Source organism: Thamnophis sirtalis, unplaced genomic scaffold (genome assembly GCF_051295495.1).
Source record: "Thamnophis sirtalis isolate CommonGarterSnake01/CBP01778 unplaced genomic scaffold, rThaSir2_p1.2 scaffold_2, whole genome shotgun sequence".
Classification (NCBI taxonomy): Eukaryota; Metazoa; Chordata; class Lepidosauria; order Squamata; family Natricidae; genus Thamnophis; species Thamnophis sirtalis.
In genome coordinates this window covers 64,087,724-64,109,169 of record NW_028261382.1, presented here as the reverse complement: position 1 = coordinate 64,109,169, position 21,446 = coordinate 64,087,724, and the positions used below count along the sequence as shown (strand labels likewise).

The following is a 21,446-nucleotide window of genomic DNA, read 5'->3' as shown; positions in this document are numbered from 1 at the left end:
GGAGTGAGGGCAAAACAGGCTCCCCCTTCTGATATCTGTGCTGCCACACAAATGCACTAGCGGACACCAATGCTCCTACCCAGGGGTGGGCTTCAAAATTTTTAGCAAGGGGTTCTCTGCCCAGTTGGGTGGGCATGGCCACAGTGGGGAGATATTTTTGCCCTCCCCAGACTCCAAGGGATTCTCTTGAGCCTCCGGGAGGGTTAAAACAGCCTCTCCCGGGCTCCGGAGACCAGAAATGGGTGCGTTTCCAGCCTTCCAGAACTTCCCAGAGGCCCACTTTTTGCTCTCACCCAGCCTGTATTTACCTGGCATCCCAATTGGGCCACGTGGAGACTCCTGGGAGGGGCAAGCCAGGGGTGAGATTTGCAGGTTCACCGAACTAAGCAGATCCTTAGCTAGAGGATCGCTCGAACCCATGCTAACCCACAACAGCCAACCCCTGCTCCTACCACAAAATTTTGCAATGACCACCAATTCATCTCTGGTCCCCAGTTCAGACCCAGAAGAATACCAGGTTCCAAGATTCGGTCTGAAGGTCATTCGGTCAAATCTCCAAATCAAATCAGCAAGATGTAGCAATCTACACATATTACAGATTGAGTGAAACCTGGCTTAATAGCAGTGATTCTGAGAAGGATCTTAGAGTCTTAGTGGACAACCAGCTGAATATGAGTCAGCAGTCTGCATCGACAGCCAAAAAAGTCAATGCAATCCTAAATTGCTTTAACGGAGGGATACAATCAAGATTGAGGGAGGTACTACCACCACTCTATATGGCCTCCTTTTCCCATTTATCCCCACCAGATCTTCCCTCCCTGGAAAATCTGCCCATCTTCACCGTCTAAGAAACCCTTGATTACGTCAATCCAGGTTTCCCAGCTTCATGAGTTATTCACACCTTCTCTCAGTCTGGTGTCTTCAGCCTCACTGGTCTCCACACTCTAAAAGCCACACAATTCAAAAGAGTTGTGTGCTGTAGGAACATATGGCTAACCAACACAAAATCCTATTACACACACAAAAGAGGGTCAAAGGCTGATTTAGCAGTCTGCAGAAGGGCAAATCAGTCCCATTGTGGTTGCCAACCCTTCTCCCCCAAACTCAAATATTCTGTAATAATTCACTGTTCCGATAACGATATTCCCCTCCTATTCCCGATCTCCTTGGTTCGGTTCCCAAATGTTTCTTCAGTTTTACCAAAAGCGTTATGCAGGCACCCATTGCAGACAGAACCTTGTAACAGAACATGGTTGCATGGATGCATCAGGAGAAGACAGAGGTGGCATCTTAGAACAGAGTTGGAAGAGACCTTGGAGGTCTTCTAGTCTAATCACCTGCAGGAAACCCTCTATTATTTCAGACAAATTCATGAGCCTTGAACCAAGTTTCCAAAGAAACCCAGTTATTTATTAGGAGTAAGATGTCAGCATGTACTCAAGTAGAGTCAGCTCTGCCGCACATCATTTACGGTTAACTATGACCCTGTTTCTCATCTTCTCCCAGGATGTGTCATAAATCACATTCTCCAATGGAGCAAGGCTGTAGAAAACACGCCTCTCTGGCTGCCTCTGGTAACCTGGGACACAGCCTTGAGAAAGGTATGCCTGGAATGTGCTTCTAGTCTTGGCAGCCAAGCTGTTCCATCAGTTTTCCCCCCCTCCTGCCTATGGCAACTAGAGAGCAGGCCAGGAATGCTTTACGAGTTGACAGGCTGTCCAGTCTCTTCTTAAAAGCCTCCAGTGATGGGGCCACCATATCTTCTTCATGGGTCTCCCTGCCACTCTGGATAGTTAAAATTGTTTGGTCCTGGTTGAGTCATCTATTCAAATCTAGGACAAGATCTCTTGGTGCTTTCCAGAAAGGGCTTTGATATCAAACCAACCCAGGTGCCTCTAATCTAGTTTGTGATGCAAATCAGTTGGCTGATTGAATTGGATGATCCAATTTGGGAAAATCAGCCGAACTGTTTTTGAATGAGACGTTTGTCAGCGTTTACATCCGAGGGCTGCTTCGTCAAGACTCTTAGCCAAAAGAAAGACAGCGAAATCGCAAAGAGGACTATATTGAGACGTGATTAATCCGTCAAGCTGATTTCCTAAATCCTCTCTTAAAGCCATTCCAGATGACGCTGCAGACTCTTGATTTCAAATGGGATTTGAGCCCGGGTATTTACTCGCTGAATTTCTAGGCCACCCAACACCCCAAGACAATTCTGGGCAAGTGTCCCAAGATTAAACTGAAATTATAGTTAAGCTCAACTCCCATTAAACCGCAAGGAGGACTGTTAATGGAAGATTGGGACCTCTTTTCAATCAGCAGAAATATCTCTTCTCCGGAGCCAAGTGACAATTAAGCCATTGAGTTGTAAATTCTCAGAGCTGAGTGTTTCATTCACAGACCTTTCATTGCTCACCTAGGTAACATCTTCCTTGGTATGATTTCGAGAAGCGAAGTATCTTCCTGCAGATCACAGGACTGAAGATGTTACCTAAGTGGGCCATGAAATGGCTGCACTGCCTATGAGAAGCAATCCTTTCAACCTTGAGCTATGTGTATTTCCTCCAACTGCAATTAGCAACATGTTAGGGCCTAGTTGGATGATTGTAAAGCAAACATCAAGACTTTAAAAAAATAAAAGCTAACAACCCAATAAATGTGAAAAGTTGGATCTAGATTAAATGTGAAAAGTTGGATCTAGATTGAGAAGTTTTGAAAAGACCAATGAAATGTGATGAGCAATGGAATCATGATGAGGATTATCCAAAAAGTGGTTTTTCCAAGAGACAACTGGACTTTTACAGTCTTTCCTTTGAAAATGTTTTGCTTCTCAACCAAGAAGCTTAGAATAGAATAACAGAGTTGGAAGGGACCTTGGAGGTCTTCTAGCCATCTAGTCCAACCCCCTGCTTAAGCAGGAAACCCTATACCACTTCAGACAAATGGTTATCCAATCTCCTCTTAACAACAGCCAGTGTTGGAGCATTCACAACTTTTGGAGGCAAGTTGTTCCATTGATTAATTCTCACTGTCAGGAAATTTCTCCTTAGTTCTAAGTTGCTTCTCTCCTTGATTAGTTTCCACCTATTGCTTCTTGTTCCACTCTCAGGTGCTTTGGAGAATAGCTTGACTCCCTCTTCTTTGTGGCAGCCCCTGAGATATTGGAAGACTGCTATCATGTCTCCCCTTGTGCTTCTTTTCATTAAACTAGACATATCCAGTTCATGCAACCGTCCATGATATATTTTAGCCTCCAGTCCCCTCATCATCTTTGTTGCTCTTCTCTGTACTCTTTCCAGAGTCTTAACTTCTTTTTTATGGTGACCAAAACTGAATGCAGTATTTCAAGTGTGACCTTACCCATGGGCCAAGACTTCTCAGTGCCACACTTATGCCACCAGACTTGAAATTTTGGCCTTAGACAACTAAGAACTATGCTGCCTTTGGTCTGACCTAAGCATAGTACATAAAATTACCTGCTACAACATCCTATCTGTCAATGACTGCTTCAGCTTCAACCACAATACTACATGAGCACACAAGAGACACAAACTTAAGGTAAACCGCTCCAAACTCGATTGCATAAGAGTGGTCAACGCCTGGAATGCCCTACCTGACTCTGTGGTTTCTTCCCCAAACCCCCCAAACTTTAACCTTAGACTGTCTACTGTCAACCTCACCCCATTCCTAAAAGGTCCTTTTAAGGGGCATGCAGAAGCGCACCAACATGCCTACCATCCCTGTCCTAATATTCTCTTGTATTCATATCCATTTCATGTATTCATAATCTTCTATATATTTATATTTGTTGTCTAATCCATGCTTGGCAAAATAAATAAATAAATAAACAAATAAATTAAATAGATAGATATAGATAGACAAATGATAGATAGATAGATAGATAGATAGATAGATAGATAGATAGATAGATAGATAGATAGATAGATAGGGATGGATGGATGGATGGATGGATGGATGGATGGATGGATGGATGGATAGATAGATAGATAGATAGATAGATAGATAGATAGATAGATAGATAGATAGATGATGGATGATGGATGATGGATGAGAGAGAGAGAGAGAGAGAGAGAGATGGTGGATGATGGATGATGGAAGATAGATAGATAGATAGATAGATAGATAGATAGATAGATAGATAGATAGATAGATAGATAGATAGGGATGGATGGATAGATAGATAGATAGATAGATAGATAGATAGATAGATAGATAGATAGATAGATAGATAGATAGATAGATAGATAGATAGATGATGGATGGATGATGGATGGATGATGGCTGATAGATAGATAGATAGATAGAGAGAGAGAGAGAGAGAGAGAGAGAGATATGATGGATGGTGGATGATGGATGATAGATAGATAGATAGATAGATAGATAGATAGATAGATAGATAGATAGATAGATAGATAGATAGATAGATAGATAGATAGATAGATAGATAGATGATAGATGAATCATCTCTGCAGCATCTCTCAACTTGTCCTGGATATATAATTCAGTAGATAGCTGGACAAACCAACTTATTCTGGTTGGTTCTGGGAGCGAATCTGCAAGTTAAGAGTTCCCCAATTCAACGCAGTTCAGCCGAGCAGAAACGGCAGCCTCAGAAATCACCAGAAACATAAAAACAGCACAGAGATTTTTTTATTCTTATTTTTAGCCCGCAGTTTTGCCTTCCGTCCATCTGTCTTTTGCTCAATTACCTGTAACATCGTTTCACCCCTTGCTCCGCTTTATTCCATTGGCGGAAAGGAAAATAAAATATTTTTTAAAATGCTCTTTCGGCACCTGGAAATGAGAAAGGCACATCAGGAAGCAGAGTTCACGGGGAGAGTGGCCTCCATTTGGTTCCTGGAGAAGGCTAATTTAATGCAACTGCCACATACAATTACTTAGTAAAATGTAGTTCCATCCATGAACTCTCTCCTCCCCTCCTCCTTAATGCTAAAGAGGATGGGAGGGGGAGAAAGATTACTTAACTATGAAATTAATCTGCTCCCATGGATATTAAACTCTACACTTTCTGTAATGAACCCGTAAAAAGTGGATCATGTGATCAGTTTCAAACTCTCCAGGACTTTTTTCTTTTTCTTTCTTTTTAACTCATTTCAGGTATTATCGGAAAGAAGTTTGAAGGACCCCCCTACTTCCGTTTGCCTCTGTCCTCCTATTAGGGGACAGCAAGGGGGCTGTACTCATTACTCCTTCAACTGAAGGTGGCCAAAAGGAAAGGAAAGGGGGGGGGAGGGGAGGAAAGAGCAGGAGAGGAGGGGAGAGGGGAGGAGAGGGGAGGGGAGGGAGGGGAGGGTTGGAGACAGGAGGGCAGGAAAGAACAGGAGAGGAGAAGGGAGGGGAGGGAAGGGCAGGAAAGGGAATGGAAGGAAAGGAAAGGGGAGGGGTGGGGAAAAGGAAAGAAAGGATGAGAATGGGGAGGAAGGAAAGGAAGGAAAGAAGGAAAGGATGGGAATGGGGAGAAAGGAGGGAGAGAAGGAAGGAAAGGAAAGAAGGATTGAAATGGGGAGGAAGAAAGGAAAGAAGGAAAGGATGGGAATGGGGAGGAAGGAAGGAAGGAAAGAAAAGGATGGGAATGGGGAGGAAGGAGGGAAGGATGGAGGTATGGAAGGAAGGGAGGGAGGTATGGAAGGAATTAATTTGCAAATTCATTGCAAGAAACTGGAAAATCTGGTTGCTTAGAAAAAGAAGAAAAAAACACCAGTTTCTCGTCTCCTTTGCTGTCCTTCCCTATTCTTCCTAACCCAGGGAAGAAGAAAAAAATGAGTTTTGTGATGCTAATTAGGAGGCCTGTTAGACAGGGGTCTCTGGGGGGGGGCAGAGGAGGGGAGGGGAGCCGCTCTCTGCTCTCTGCTCAGGACAGCATGAAGGTAATTCCGAGACAGAAATCCCTGGGGAAATAAAAGAATGAACGATTGTGGTTTGTGTGTGTGTGTGTGTGTATGTGTTTCTTTTTAAAGTCTTCCCTTTGCCCTTTCACAGTCTCTGCAAATGGCTCCTACTCCACTCACCTCCTTCTCTCCCCCCCCCCCAACCTCCACCCCTGCGGGGACAGGATAATTAAAAATAAATAAATAAACAGGGGCGCTGAAGGATGGGATGAAACAGCTGCCGGCACCCAACGTTTCAGCCTCTCCTTCTCCTGCCTCCTCTGATTGCATCTGCAAAGAATTCGCTTCTGACGGTGGGCAACCTGCCTATAAGGGATGGGGGGAAGCAAATTTGGGGGAAGCTGGAGTTCAGAACAAGGTCTAAGGGTCAGACCAGGGTGGATGCGAGTTTAAGATAAAGGTTCCCCTCGCACATCTGTGCTAGTCATTTCCGACTCTAGGGGATGGTGCTCATCTCCGTTTCAAAGCCGAAGAGCCAGCGCTGTCCGAAGACGTCTCCGTGGTCATGTGGCTGGCAGGACTAAATGCTGAAGGTGCACAGAACGCTGTTCCCTTCCCATCAAAGGTGGTCCTGATTTTTCTACTTGCATTTTTACATGCGTTCGAACTGCTAGGTTGGCAGAAGCTGGGACAATGAACGGGAGCTTACTCCGTTACACGGTGATAGGGATTCGAACTGCTGACCTTTCTGATCGACAAGCTCAGCGTCTTAGCCGCTGAGTAAAATGGTACTAATACTTCACATGATGCTGATGTTATGCCTTTGTTTATACAACCCAGGGATTATATTAGATCAATTTCAGGTCAAGAAAGGCGGGGAGACGAGGAGGAGGAGGAGGAGGGAGGGAGGGAGGGGGCTATGTGGTCCTTGGTGCTCTCTGAGCTTGGTTGTCTCCTTGCAGGCATTTCATTACCTGACTAGGTAGCATCATCAGTGCTAAAAGGGAATGGGGTTTGGGGGGAGTGGGAGGAAAAGAAGGATAGGTAATTGATGCTCTCTGAGCTTGGTGGCTTTCTTGCAGAATTTCATTACCAAATTAGGTAACATCATCAGTGTTAGAAGGGAGGAGGAGGAGGAGGAGGAGGAGGAGGAGAGGAGGAGGAGGAGGAGGAGGAGGAGGAGGAGGAGGAGGAGGAGGAGGAGGAGGAGGAGGATCTGGTGGAAGAAATGGAGGAAAAGGAAGATCCAAGCAGTTGATAATACTTAATGCATTCCGTGTCTTCCTTTCCCTCCCGGAAAACATGCTCAACTAGTAAACCTTCCACTCTCATTTGCTTCAAGCTACTCTTTCAATTTATTTCCTCTTTGCTCTCTGAACCTTTCATTTCCAACAGGTTCAGCCTAATTCACAGCAGGCTAAGCACCGGGGCAGCTTCGGCTGACTTTCTTGTCATCCGGGTTGGACGTTGAAGCCTGAATGACTTCCGAAATAAATCCGATTCATGGCTATTTCTAGCCTTGGTGAGTTATTTATCTCCGCTTCTATCAAAGGTGCCAGCTTACGAAGTCTAATCAAAAATAATATGAAAAACCCTCACAAATCAGAGCTGGCAAAATGGTGCCGGGTCCCAGAAGTCTGTCATAATGGAAGAGAGGGAGGCTCTGGTCACGGCCCCGAAGTTGAAAGGCGATCTTTGAAGATGCCACAAAAGGATCAGGAAATAAAGGAAGATCAAAAAGCAGTTCGCAACTGGCGCGTCTCCATGCGCCTGGAGATTTGAAACATGCTCACAAACTCAGCAAAGCACACGAGTGGAACTTGAGGGATACCAACTCACTCCTCAGTTGAATTATAGAATAACAGGGTTGGAAGGGACCTTGGAGGTCTTCTAGTCCAACCCCCTGCTTAGGCATGTAGGAAGTTAAAACCCACCCCTCTCCTAGAAAAAATGAAACATCCTGGGAAATATTGAAAAGGCAAAATATTATATTTCCCTGGATCAGAAATGGAGAAATATGTTTCTAGGCAGGAAACAGACTCACTCTTAATAGCCCCCCACTTTTGTGAATGGGTCATTAAAAGGCCTAAACCATTGTATTCTACATAGCAAAAATCTCTTCCCTTCCCATGGTAATGGGATTAAGGCATGATAGCATTAGCCCTTTACCCATCTCACCACAGGGCACCTGGGAAGAAGCAATGTTCAAACAAACTCAACTCAAAGCAAAGTTGAGTTGTCCCTGCATGGCTCCATGAGAGTCTGACAACCAATCAGAATACAAGATCAAGATCAAAGGCCAGGGAGGGCATAAAACCAGGGACTTTCAGCATCTCTGCCTCTTTTTCTTCTTCGCCCAACATCTAGAAGCATCTGATCCCCCTTTTCTGTTCAGGAGCTCAAGCCATGGCATGGGATCCTTCCACCATTAAACCATCTTTCCAAGCAGCCTCCATGTTTCCAGTGTCTTTTTTCCCACTTGGAACTGAACCCAGAAGGACATTTCTTCCAACAGGCAGGAAACCCTACACCACTTCAGACAAACGATTGTCCAACATCTTCTTAAAAACGTCCAGTGTTGGGGCATTCACAACTTCTGGAGGGAATTTGTTCCACTGATTAATTGTTCTCACTGTCAGGAAATTTCTCCTTAGTTCAAGGTTGCTTCTCTCCCAGGATCACACAACTGCCATTTGTGGCTTCCAATAAGCAAATTAAGATGGATTTGCTTAGCGACCATGTGGTTCACTTAACAGCTGCAGTGATTCCCTTAATAACTGTGGCAAAAAATGGTCGCAGAATCAAGGGTGATTCACTTAACAACCACCTCACTTTAGCAATGGAAACTTATAAGTCGGGGACTACCAGCATTGGATCTACCTCATTAAGGTGCGCAGAAGGGAAGGCACATTATTCAACCTTCCGTGGTGTGGAGATGCAACCCACATTCTCCCACACCAGCATATGTGTGTGGAGAACCAGTTGCATCAAACACAACTCCTGGGTCCAAAACCGCTCCTCTCGCTCCTTTCCGACGACATGATTAGTTTCCACCCACAGTGGTTTTATCCAGCGTTGAAAGATTGATATTTTTTAATAACAGCCAGAAGACATGACTAATTGGATGACCGAAAACGATGTAAAATAAATAAAACATCTTGGGCCCTTCATTAGGCAGAACTGATCTCCATGCTCTGCTTTTTATCTTAGATTATTTTGTGTTACGTTTTTCGTCTTCGCATATGTTCCAAGCGTCACCTGGTTTTCGTCGGAGCTCACAAGCCAAACTACAACCACAATCAGGCCAGGTTAGGGCTTGGACAGGAGAAAGAATCACAGATTTGTAAGTCTGGAGGCATGGGGGAGAAACCTTCAGAAGGTGAGCAGGGCAAATTCTTTGTGCGGTGTTGCCAAGAACACGCCATAGATACAGGGAGCTGAGCCCAACTTGAATGCCAAATACCCACAAATACCTGCATTTGAACTGAACAAGGCATGGATGAAGTAGCTGTTGTGGGCCGCTGGTGGCAGATTCAGACAGTGAGGAGGTCGGGGAGGAACATGGGCCAGTCCTGGAGTCTGGGGAAGGCTCTGATGAGGGCTCTGCGTCAGAGGCAGAGAGGAGGCCAGAGCCGTATGCCAGTTATCAGCTGCATTTGGAGTTGGATATCAGTGGGGCAGAAGAACAGCTGGAGCCTGTTCCCAGTATGCACATGCGCAGAGCTGCCAGGAGAAAGGAAGAGCTAAGGGTCAACTCAGGAACTACGCCACAGGTGGATGGTGAATGCTCCCCATAGGGAATAAAGAGGAGCAAAAGGGGAGTGGAGTTTTCAGGAGACCATTAGTTCAATTCATTAGAGTGAAGATCTGTTCCTAACTCCTTGCCAAGTAATTGCTGCAACAGCATGGTGTCGGGAAGATATCGGCCTGGCAGCTCTCTAAGGCTGATAAAAGTCTGTTGTGAAATCTCATGAAAGACTGTTGGCCGTGACTTTGCTGGAGAGGAATTCCCTTTCACCTAAATAAAAGGGGTTTTATCGGAATGAGGAGTCGGCTTCGTGCTCTTGGGTTGCCAGAACAATAGCCACAGCTACTGGTGATCAGACATGAAAGATCAGTCCACATGTGAAGGTCCAATTAAACTGATTTACTGCTATGTATAGGAATCTTCTCAATGGTCAGCGCCTGCTAAGAGCTAGATAAGAATCCAGGGAATTAAATAAAGATTGAGATGAGTCCACTTGTGACTACGTAGGGATTCTAGGATGATCCCTTGTTTGACTCCGCCCCAGGTTCTGCCACTCCTTCTCCTACAACTTACCAACTCTATTCAAGCATCAACAAATCACACATGGAAAATTTCAAACAGGTAGCCCTACAATAGCAAAAGCACTTAATCTGGGTCCTCATTTTACCCATCTCAGAGGGATGGAAGGCTGAGTCAACCTTGAGCTGGTCAGGATTGAACTCCTGGCAGTTGGCAGAGTATGTTTGCAATACTGCATTCTAACCATTGTGCACCATGGAAAGAAGAAGGGAGGGAGGGAGGGAGGGAAGGAAGGAAGGAAGGAAGGAGGGAGGGAGGGAGGGAGGGAAGGAAGGAAGGAAGGAAGGAAGGAAGGAAGGAAGGAAGGAAGGAAGGAAGGAAGGAAGGAAGGAAGGAAAGAAGGAAGGGCAATAGCAGTTATATACTGCTTCATGCTTTTACAGCCCCAAGGTTGGAAGGCTGAGTCAACCTTGAGCTGGTCAGGATTAAACTGCTAGCAGTCAGCATGGTTAGCCTGCAGTACTGCCTTCTAACCACTGCGGACGAAGGAAGGAAGGAAGGAAGGAAGGAAGGAAGGAAGGAAGGAAGGAAGGAAGGAAGGAAGGAAAACAGTAATAGCATTTAGACTTATATGCTGCTTCACAGTGCTTCACAGCCCTCTCTAAGCAGTTTGCAGAGTCAGCTTTTTGCCCCAACAATCTGCATCCTCATTTGACCCATCTCAGAGGGATGGAAGGCTGAGTCAACCTTGAGCTGGTCAGGATTGAACTCCTGGCAGTTGGCAGAGTATGTGTGCAATACTGCATTCTAACCATTGTGCACCATGGATAGAAGAAGGGAAGGAAGGAAGGAAGGAAGGAAGGAAGGAAGGAAGGAAGGAAGGAAGGAAGGAAAGAAGGAAGGGCAATAGCAGTTATATACTGCTTCATGCTTTTACAGCCCTCTCTAAGCAGTTTGCAGAGTCAGCCTCTTGCCCCCAACAATCTGGGTCCTCATTTGACCCACCTCGGAAGGATGGAAGGCTGAGCCAACCTTGAGTCGGTGAGACACGAACTACCAAACTGCAGGCAATCAGCCTGCAGTACTGAATTCTAACCATTGCGCAAATGGAGGAGTGAAGTCCACATTTGCATCTTCCAGGCTGGACCCGGAGTTTACACAGGCAAAAAATAATAAGAATCCGGAATCTTTTTTGCTACGAGTGTGATGGATTATGTCTACAAAAAGGAAGGTGGTGTAGAGAACGAGAACAGGGGTGTCAAACTCAAGGCCCGGGGGCCAGATTTGGCCTGTGGGGCCACCCTGGAAACAGCAAAGGACCATCCTGCAGTTCCTCTGCCAGTGAAAACAGAAGCCATTGCAGCTGAAAACAGAGCTCGCATGAGAGCTGTCTGTGGCCCTCTGGCAGAGGTTTGCAAGAGGCTGTCGCAGCTGGAGCTCGGGATCCCGTTTTCGCTGGCAGATTTCTCAGGCACCCAAAGGGGCCCCGGACATGGGGGATGTCAGCTGGCCATGTCCACTCTGGCCATGTTCCCCTTGCCCCCCTCCTCCCATGAGGTCAAGCACAACCAAGATGCAGCCCTCGATGAAATCGAGTTTGACAACCCTGGACTAGAGTGAAGCAAGAGTTTCCTAAAGAAGAATGAAATTCCAAGAAGGGAGGGTGGAAACCAGAGATAGCAGAACCCAGAGTGGGTCTGAAGGGGAAGGAAGAGATTTAAGATAGCCCTGCCTAGCCTAGAATCTCCCAAGGTCTATCCGTTAGGGTGAGATCAAGAGTGGCGCAGTGGTTAGAGGGCAGTACTGCAGGCTACTTCTGCTGACTGCCGGCTGCCAGCAGTTTGGTAGATTGAATCTCACCAGGCTCAATGTTGACTCAGCCCCCCATCCTTCCGAGATGGGTAAAATGAGGACCCAGATTGTTGGGAGCAAAAGGCTGACTCTAAACTGCTTAGAAAGGGCTTGGAAGCACTGTGAAGTGGTGCTATTGCTATTAGTGACAGTTTACTCTGGCAAGATTCTGTCTACAGGGTGCGAGCAAGACCTGAACTTTGGCTGGATTGTTCGGTGTCCTTCTTGAGCTGGGCCTGACACAAGACACAAAAGCCCTTTTCTCCAACCACATCCCACTGTCCAACACAGATCTTTCCCCTCTCTAGCTGAAGCAATCTGCCTTCCTCTGCCTGCTTCCATTTTATTCTTTTTTTATCCATCGCCTTATTACATGGCCCTGCTGAAAAATGTGCCTCTATTTTCTCCCGGCCATGCTCAAATGAAAGATAATTTACTTCTGCAATGCCTTCCAAAGGAGGAGAAGAAGAAGAGAGAGAGAGAGCTATCGTGGCTGATGGGAAGGTAATGCTTGCATTTATATAATGAATTGGCCAAGGTGCATTGGTGAGTGTTCCATCTTTTACTGTAAGATAAATGGAAAGGTAAAGGTTCCCCTCACACATATGTGCTTGTCATTCCTGACTCTAGGGGGTGGTGCTCATCTCTGTTTCGAAGCCGAAGACCCAGTGCTGTCCAAAGATGTCTCCGTGGTCATGTGACTGGCATGATTCAACGCCGAAGGGACACCAAATGCTGTTACTTTCCCACCAAAGGTGGTTCCTATTTTTCTACTTGCATTTTTACATGCTTTTGAATTGCTAGGTTGGCGGAAGCTGGGACAAGTAACAGGAGCTCACTCTGTGATGCGGTGCCAGGGATTTGAACCGCCAAACTGCCGACCTTTCTGATCGACAAGCTCAGCATCTTAGCCACTGAGCCACCGTATCCCTACTATCTTCCACTATACAATCTTTTATTCTGTTGTTGGCACATCTTCCTGGTTTTCCTTCTTTCACCTTCTCGGAAAAGGCGCGCGCGCGCACACACACACACACACACACATACAACCCTCTGCCTTTTCAGTTTCGGCTGCCAAGAGGCTTCAGACTGATAGAAAGTTTGCGTAACTGAGAAGTAGACCACCCTCCACGCCTTCCGCGTAATTTGATCGAAATAGACCACCAAGAGAAAATTGGAAAGAAATTCCCAAGCAAGCTGGGAAACCAAGAAGAAAATAAGAAGTTTCTTTTAGCAGGAGGGTGAACAGGTTACACCAAAAATGCCCCGGGCATAAGAAATTGGAAGGACAGATTCTCATCTGAACACTTGAACCTTGGGTCCTATCTAACAAAATGAAATTCAATGTAGAGAAAGTCCTACACTTAGGTAAGAAAAACCAAAAGTACACATATAGACTGTGTGAAACCAGGTTTAATTGCAGTGACTGGGAGAGGGATCTTGGAGTCTCAGTGGACAACCAGCTAAATATGAGCCAGCAGTGTGCAGCAACAGTCAAAAAAGCCTTAAAAAACACAATCCTAAATTGCATTAATAGAGGGATTCAATCAAGATCAAGAGAAGTACTAATACCACTCTATAAAGCCTTAATAAGACCATACCTAGAATCCTGCATCCAGTTTTGGTCACCACACTATAAAAATGATGTTGAGACTCTAGAAAGAGTGCAGAGAAGAGCAACCAGGATGATTAGGGGCTGGGGGCTAAAACATACGATGAACGGTTGCAGGAACTGGGCATGGCTGGTCTAGTGAAGAGAAGGATCAGGGGAGACAGGAGAGCATCTTCCAATATTTGAGGGGCTGCCACGGAGAGGAGGGGGTCAAGCTATTTTCCCAAGCACCTGAGCGCCAGACAAGGAATAATGGATGGAAACTGATCAAGGAGAGATTCAACCTGGAAATAAGGAGGAATTTCCTGTCAGTGAGAGCAATCAACCCATAGAACAGAAGTTGCCTTCAGAAGTTGTGGGAGCTTCATCCCTGGAGGCTTTCCAGAAGAAAGAGACTGGACTGCCATCTGTCAGAAATGTTGTAGGGTCTCCTGCTTGAGTGGGGGGTTGGACTAGATGACCTACAAGGTTCCTTCCAACTCTGTTACTCTGATAAAAGAATATCTTCCCTTAGAATTCCATTCCGGGAGATTGGAAGTGGCTGAATGGCAGGGTGATAAGACAAACCATTGAGACCCATACCTTGCCAACCTCATGCCAGAAGGAAGGCCCGTGCCTCTCCTGCACTTCAGCAAGATTTCTCTTTTTTAAACCCAACATCAATGTGTCCCCTAGGTTTGGATGACAACTAGCAAGATCCCATCCTTTTTCTTCGCTATTCATCTCCGGGAAACTAGTCTAATCTGAGCTTGTCCGCGCTCAGTTCATGAAGGTTTCCGACATGTGTATCTTCGACAAGAGAGCCTGGAGGGTTGGCAGAGAATGGCAGGCAGCCAAAAACTCAAATTGCCTTGAGCCAAAGGAAGGTTGGCTGCATTATTAATACGGAAGCATTAAAATCCAGCAGGGATGCTTTAATAGCCGGAGCGACATATATTATCTCTATGGTGCACCTCAATACTTTTCAGAGATATTTTCAAGAAGCTCTAATTACATCCGATTTCGGGTTGGGGGGTCTAATCAGGAATACAAACAGTTCTACTCGCTTCCCAACGTAACTCACGGAACGTAATTCATGGAAGCCGCTCCTAGGAAATGCAGTTTGGATGTCTGACAGATCCTCCTTACCAGGGGTGGGATTCAATTTTTTTACCACTGGTTCTGTGGGCGTGGCTTGGTGGGCGTGGCAGAGGAAGGATACTGTAAAATCTCCATTCCCTCCCCACTCCAGGGGAAGGTTACTGTGAAATCCCCATTCCCTCCTCACTCCAGGGGAAGGATACTGCAAAATCCCCATTCCCTCCCCACTCCAGGGGAAGGATACTGCAAAATCTCTATTCCCTCCCCACTCCAGGGGAAGGATACTGCAAAATCTCCATTCCCTCCCCAATCCTGGAAAGGATACTTCAAAATCTCCATTCCCTCCTCACTCCAGGAAAAGATACTGCAAAATCTCCATTCCCTCCTCACTCCAGAGGAAGGATACTGCAAAATTCCCATTCCCTCTCTGCTCCAGGGGGAGGTTACTGCAAAATCCCCATTTCCTCCCCACTCTAGGAGAAGGATACTGCAAGGATACTGGGACTAGAACTCGCTGACTCTGGGTGATTGGCCAAAAGTCTCCCAGCTACCTTTCATGCCTAAATAAGAACTAGAATTCACCATCTCCTGGTGATTGGCCCAAAGTCACCCAGCTGGCTTTCATGTGTAAGGCAAGACTATAACTCACAGTCTCCAGGTGATTGGCCCAAAATCGCCCAACTGGCTTTGATGCCTAAGGCAGGACTAGAACTCACAATCCCTGGTGATTGGCCCAAAGTCACCCAGCTGGCTTTCATGCCTAAAGTGGGATTAGAACTCACTGTCTCCTGGTTTATGAGCCAGAACCACGACACCAAACCAGTTATCCAACAGTTTCCAACTTTGGAAAGCTGATGCCAATGCGCGCACGCACACAACTAATATTTCTTCAGTTCAAAGACACTCAGTGTTATTTTTCTCTTTGCTTAACACCCAGCAGGGAACACTAAGGGAAGACCTGCTACACTTTTTTTTTTTTAAAGAAGCTGTTTCACACTGCCTGGATAAAAAAACCCACAGTTTCTTAATCCAGATACATTAAATACTTCAAACTGGCACTACGGTAGCCTGTCAGCTGCTAAGGGGGGGGGGGATCGTTTGCTTACTCGCAAGAAAATGTTGACTCTCTTTGGAAAATGTGTCAAGTGGCCTTTTTAGAACAAGTCCGCTACGAAAAGCCTTTGGCAACAAGGAAAAGCTTTGTCCTTCACTGAGGACTAGTAGCATGCACAGGAGAAGCAGGAGAAGCTACCTTTTCCCCACCCATGACTCATTCAGTGACATTGTCTCTCTCCACCTGGGTGCTCACCCCACCCCCCAAAAAACCCAATGATTTACAGTTCCATTCTTATTGTTCTGATATTGTTCTTATTATTCCCAAGAGCCTGAAGCAAACATCTTGTCCCAACATTTTCCCTTTTATTAACTGACTGTGAATTCTGCTCCTTCACCTCCTGCAAAGTCTTTCATGGGAGGATTTACAGTCACAGACCTTATCTGGTTTGGAGAGCTGCCAGGCTGATATCTGCAAAACTTGGCAAGGAGCCTCGGAGAGTCACAAACCAATGAAGTGAACTAATTGTCTCCTGCAAACTCCACTCCCCTTTTGCTCCTCTTTATTCCCTATGGGAAGGGACATTCAATGCCCACCTGTGGCCTTACTCCCAAGTCAATCCTTGTTCCTTTGCTGTTCCCTTCTCCTTGCAGCTCTGTGCATCCAGGCTCCAGCTGTTCTTCTGCCCCCAATGGCAGCTGATAATTGTTGGACGGCTCTGGGTCCCTCTCTGTCTCGGACACAGAGCCCTCATCCAAGTGTTCCCCAGACTCCAGGACTGGCCCAGGTTCCTCCCCAACTTCCTCACTGTCCAAATCTGCTGCCAGCTGTGCTGGCGGGTCACAACACTTATATACAGTTCCTTCTAATGTCATCCTCTTATCACGACAACACTGTGAGGCAGGTTAAGGCTAACCAATCATTTGGTCAGCTTCCACATTCAGAGGGGCACTGGACTCTAGGGAAGGCCAGCCTTAAACTTGACGCCTTCATGGTTCCACCAAGAACCATCCAGAACACCTCAGCAAATGGGTTTTTTCTCATGCAAATGATGCCTTTCTCAGCAAAATCACTAGCAGTAAGAGAGTCTGCATTTTTTGGGTCTGGCTAGTCTCATTTCTCATTTTCTCATTTTATTGAGATTTATAGACCGCCCTTTTCCCTGAGGGGACTCAGGGCAGTTTACAATCAAAGGGGAGGGGGTGCACGATCAGAGACAAACAATATGTGAGCAAAAAAGAAAAATAATAAAAGCACAACTTGCATTCAACAGTCAACACTCGGGCGGGTAAATTGGGAACCTATCCCCAGACCTGCTGGGAGAGCCAGGTCTTGAGGGCTGTGCGGAAAGTCTGGATGGTGGGGAGGTCGTTCCACAGGGTCGGAGCTGCAACAGAAAAGGCTCTCCTCCGTGTAGTCGCCAGTCGACATTGACTGGCAGATGGAGTGCGGAGGAGGCCCAGTCTGTGCGATCTAATCGGTCGAAGGGAGGTGATCGGCAGAAGGCGGTCTCTCAAGTACCCAGATCCACTACCATGGAGTGCTTTAAAGGTGGTCATCAATACCCTGAAGCGCACCCGGAGATCGACAGGTAGCCAGTGCAGCTCGCGGAGGATGGGTGTAATGTGGGCGAACCGCGGTGCGCCCACTATCACTTGCGCGGCTGCATTCTGGACTAACTGCAGTCGCCGGATGCACTTCAGGGGCAACCCCATGTAGAGCCCATTGCAGTATTCCAGCCTAGAGATCACAAGGGCTCGAGTGACTGTTGCGAGAGCCTCCCGGTTTAGGTAGGGCCGCAACTGACGGACCAGGCGAACCTGGGCAAATGCCCCCCTGGTCACAGCCGACAACTGGTGGTCAAACGTCAGCTGTGGGTCCAGGAGGACTCCTAAGTTGCGGACCCTAGTTCTACAAAAAAGAAGACCCTAGTCTACAAAAAAGAAGAATTAGGAGCAACATTGGAGAGAGACAATGTCACGGAATGAGTCCTGTTTCAGTATTTGAGGGGTTGCGCCAAAGAAGAGCGGGGTCAAATTATTCTCCAAAGCACCAGAGGGCAGAACAAGGAACAGTGGATGGAAACTCATCAAAGAGAGAAGCAACCTGGAATTAAGGAGAAACTTCCTAACAGTGAGGACAGTTAACCAGTGGAATGGCTTGCCACCAGAAGTTGTGGGCACTTCATCACTGGAGGTTTTCAAGAAGAGTCTAGAGTAGACAATCACTTATCTTGAGATGGCATAGGTTCTCCTACTTGAGCAGGGGGCTGGACTAGAAGACCTCCAGCTCTTATTCTATTCTATTTTCATATTCTCTTCTCGTCTATTCTATTCTCATTCATTCTATTCTATTCTCATTTCATATTCTCTTCTCTTCTCATCGCTTCTCTTCTATTCCATTCTTTCTTCTCTTCTGTTCTGCTTTGAGTAACCATGTGCTCTTCAGGAGGCTCATTCCAAGGGGGTCATAAGTTTGGATTTGATTTAATTTGATTTTAATTTCAAAAAGTAGTTTTTGTTAAAATACACGCACACATTAATGCACACGCACAGACTACATCTGTTGGTCTCTCTTAACACCAATACCAAGATGGCAAACACAGGTGGGAGGCATGCAGGCAGGGGGGAGGGGGGTCAAGAACCAATGGCAAATACAGGTATACCTCGACTTACGACTACAGTGGTGCCCAAATTCTCTGTTGCTGAGCGAGACACTTGTTGGATGAGTTTTATGCTCATAAATGTGAAACCGATAGCCAAGGGGCTAAATTTTGATCACGTGACCGTGGGCACGCTGCAATGGTCGTAAGTGTGAAACAAGGTCATAAGTCACTTTTTCCAATCCCCTTGTAACCTCGAGCAGTTGATAAATGGACGATTGTCAGTCGAGGGCTAAAGGTCGAAGTTACAAAGGGATTGAAAAAGTGGCTTATGGTTGTCTTTCACACTTATCACCATTGCAGCATGCCCATGGTCAACATTCAGACACTCGAGAACCAACTCGTATTTATGACCATCGCAGGGCTCCGTGATTCGCTTTGGCCGACCTCCTGACAAGCGAAGCCAATGGGAGAAACAGATTCACTTAACAACCATGTTACTAATTAAACAATGGCAGCGATTCGCTTAACAACAATGGCTAGAGAAGTCATAAAAAACAAGGCAAAACTCACCTAACAAATGTTTTACTTAATAACAGAAACATTGGGCTCGATTGTGGTCGTAAGTCAAGGAGTACCTGTAAATCCATTCTGCTTTAGAGGAGTGGGGTTTCAAGACCAAGCTTTTTACAACTCAGCTCCAGATAAATCTCGGGCTAAAAGAGGCCAAAACCTAAGCAGCAATGAAGTCTGTCTGTCTATCTAAGGATAGGATAGGATAGGATAGAATCTGGAAGGAACCTTAGAGGTCTTATAGTCCAGCCTCCAGCTCAAGCAGGAGAACCTTTACCATCTCAGACAAGTGACTCTTCAGTCTTTTATCTATCTATCTATCTATCTATCTATCTATCTATCTATCTATCTATCTATCTATCTATCTATCTATCTATCTATAGAATAGAGGTGGAAGGGACTTTGGAGGTCTTCTAGTCCAGCCCTCTCCTCAAGCAGAAGAACCTATACCATCTCAGACAAGTGACTATCAAATCTCTTATCTATCTATCTATCTATCTATCTATCTATCTATCTATCTATCTATCCCTCCCTCCCTCCCTCCCTCCCTCCCTCCCTCCCTCCATCCATCCATCCATCCATCCATCCATCCATCCATCCATTTTTGCCTTACCTTTGGAGAGCACCACCGCCAGGCTGAAGAGCAGAAGCCAGAGAAAGCGGATGATCTGATTCGGCCAAAGGATCCCCATAGCGGGCTGCAGAGAAGTTAAAGCTTTGTCCCGAGAAGTTTACAATGACGACTAGCCACCTGTCCGGGCCTTTTCCCCCCTTCATCCCAGGGGGGGAAAGGAGAGAGATAAGTCATCTGCTGGTCTACCCAAAAATAGAAAAAAATAAAATGAATCTGTATTTTGCTCCAAGTTAGATTTCAGGACTGTCTCCTGGGCGCTTTGAAAGAAAAGAAAAAAAAAGAAAAATTCAAAATTCAGCAGCTTCTCTGCTACCCACGGCTTGGATTATTCAGGAAAAAATCAGCGAAGGTTTTTCCAGGGGAGAGTCGATCCGGAGCGAAGTCGGAAGAAGCAACACGAAGCTGCGAGGAACGGAGCTCGGAGGCTGGGAAGAGGAGAGGAAGAAAGGGGAAAAGGCCGGCCGGGAAAAAGGCGCGAGCCATGCCCGCACACCTAGGATAGGGCGCAAAAAAGCGGGTCCGTTTCAGATGCCCAGCGCCGAGATGGTAAGGGACCATCCGCTCGCCAAAACAGATCTTTGAAGCGTCTCCAAATTGTGGCTTCTCTCTCTCTCTCTCTCTCTCTCTCTCCACCACCCTCCCCCCCAGGAAGGGTTGGCTAGGAGGGGGGCAACCAAGTCCCCTTTTTTTACGGAGAGGGGACAAGGATGAGTGTGAAGCGCTCAAGTTTGCCCACCCGGAGGGAAAAGAGGCCACGGAAAACGATGCGCAAAGAGATGGAGAAGAGCGCGCGCGAGAGAGAGAAGGAAGGAAGGAAGGGGTTTGGCTCGCCACGGACTAAATTCCTCTTTGGGTCGGTGGGGGCTGGAACCCAAGCAAGCCGTAGGGATCCTGGGCTTCTGGAGGGAGGGGAGAAAAGGCAGGGAGGGGTGCAGAAAGTGGGTCGGGGAGGATCCCCCGCCGAAAGGAAAACTCCCCGCTTTTTCGGCGCTGCCTCCGCCCGCCGCCTTGCTGGCAAAGCTGGAACGCGCCTGGCAGAGAGGCTGGGCTGGCTCCGAAGTCGCCGCCTCTTCCCTGGCGCGACGCCCCCTTTGCAGAAACTCAAGTTCTCGTCTGAACGTAGAATTTGGGGAGGGGGTGTGTGTGGACAAAGCTGGAGCCGCTCACCCCGGCCAATTGATGGAAGGGGACCCCCAAGGAGAGAAGGTCGGCTGGGAGGGGAGGTGCGGAAGATCTCCCAGGTTGGCTGGGAGGGGAGATCACCTCCAGAAAGGGGATCAATAGCCCCCCCACCACCTTTCTTGTGTCTCCCCCCTCCTCCAACTGCTTTCCAAGCCCTTCGCGGACAGTTAACCTCCCCCGACCAATCCGGGAGCGGCTGAACAAGATTGGGGCGGGGAGGCGGATGGAAGAGGAAAACACCGCGCGCCCCCACCCACCCCTCGCGAGTTCGAGACGCTCAGACTTCAAAAGGAGCCCGACGGGGAGGGGTGGGAGAAGCCCCACCTCTTTCCCAGTAGCGCTCCGCCCTCTTCATCCCCACCCCCACCCCAGGCGGAGAGGCTCCACCCCCGAGGGATTCCCCGGAGTTGGGGGGAAGGTAAAGTGGGAGGGGGCGCAGGGGAGGGTCCGGCAACTCCCGCAAGGCAGGGAGAATCGGAGCTAGGAGGGAGACCCCCTGGGCTGAGCTCCCTGTCTCTTTCTCGACCCCCTGGGAAAACTGCAGGGGGATGGGGGAAGAGAGTGAGGAGGGGGCTGCGTCTTGCACCCCGGCCCGCTGCTAAATCCCCGCAGCGGCCAAAGAGATGTTCCAGCTTCGACACGGGAAGAAAAAAAAGACAATCGCGTTTTTCCAATGGCTTGGTTGATTTTTTTTTTAACGCTTTTAGTAGTAACAAAATAA

General features: G+C 47.1%; 1 protein-coding gene across 1 annotated transcript in view; it reads right to left on the bottom strand.

The window, feature by feature from the left end:
• Positions 1-20,161, bottom strand: part of LOC106539466 (transmembrane protein 132D) — a 296,128-nt gene extending 275,967 nt beyond the window's left edge. Inside the window, exon 1 of the mRNA XM_087705809.1 lies at positions 19,523-20,161. Within this exon, the coding sequence (XP_087561935.1) occupies positions 19,523-19,601 (79 nt within the window). The 5' untranslated portion in view covers positions 19,602-20,161. The remainder of the gene's footprint in view (positions 1-19,522) is intronic.
• Between the last annotated feature and the right edge of the window lie 1,285 nt (positions 20,162-21,446).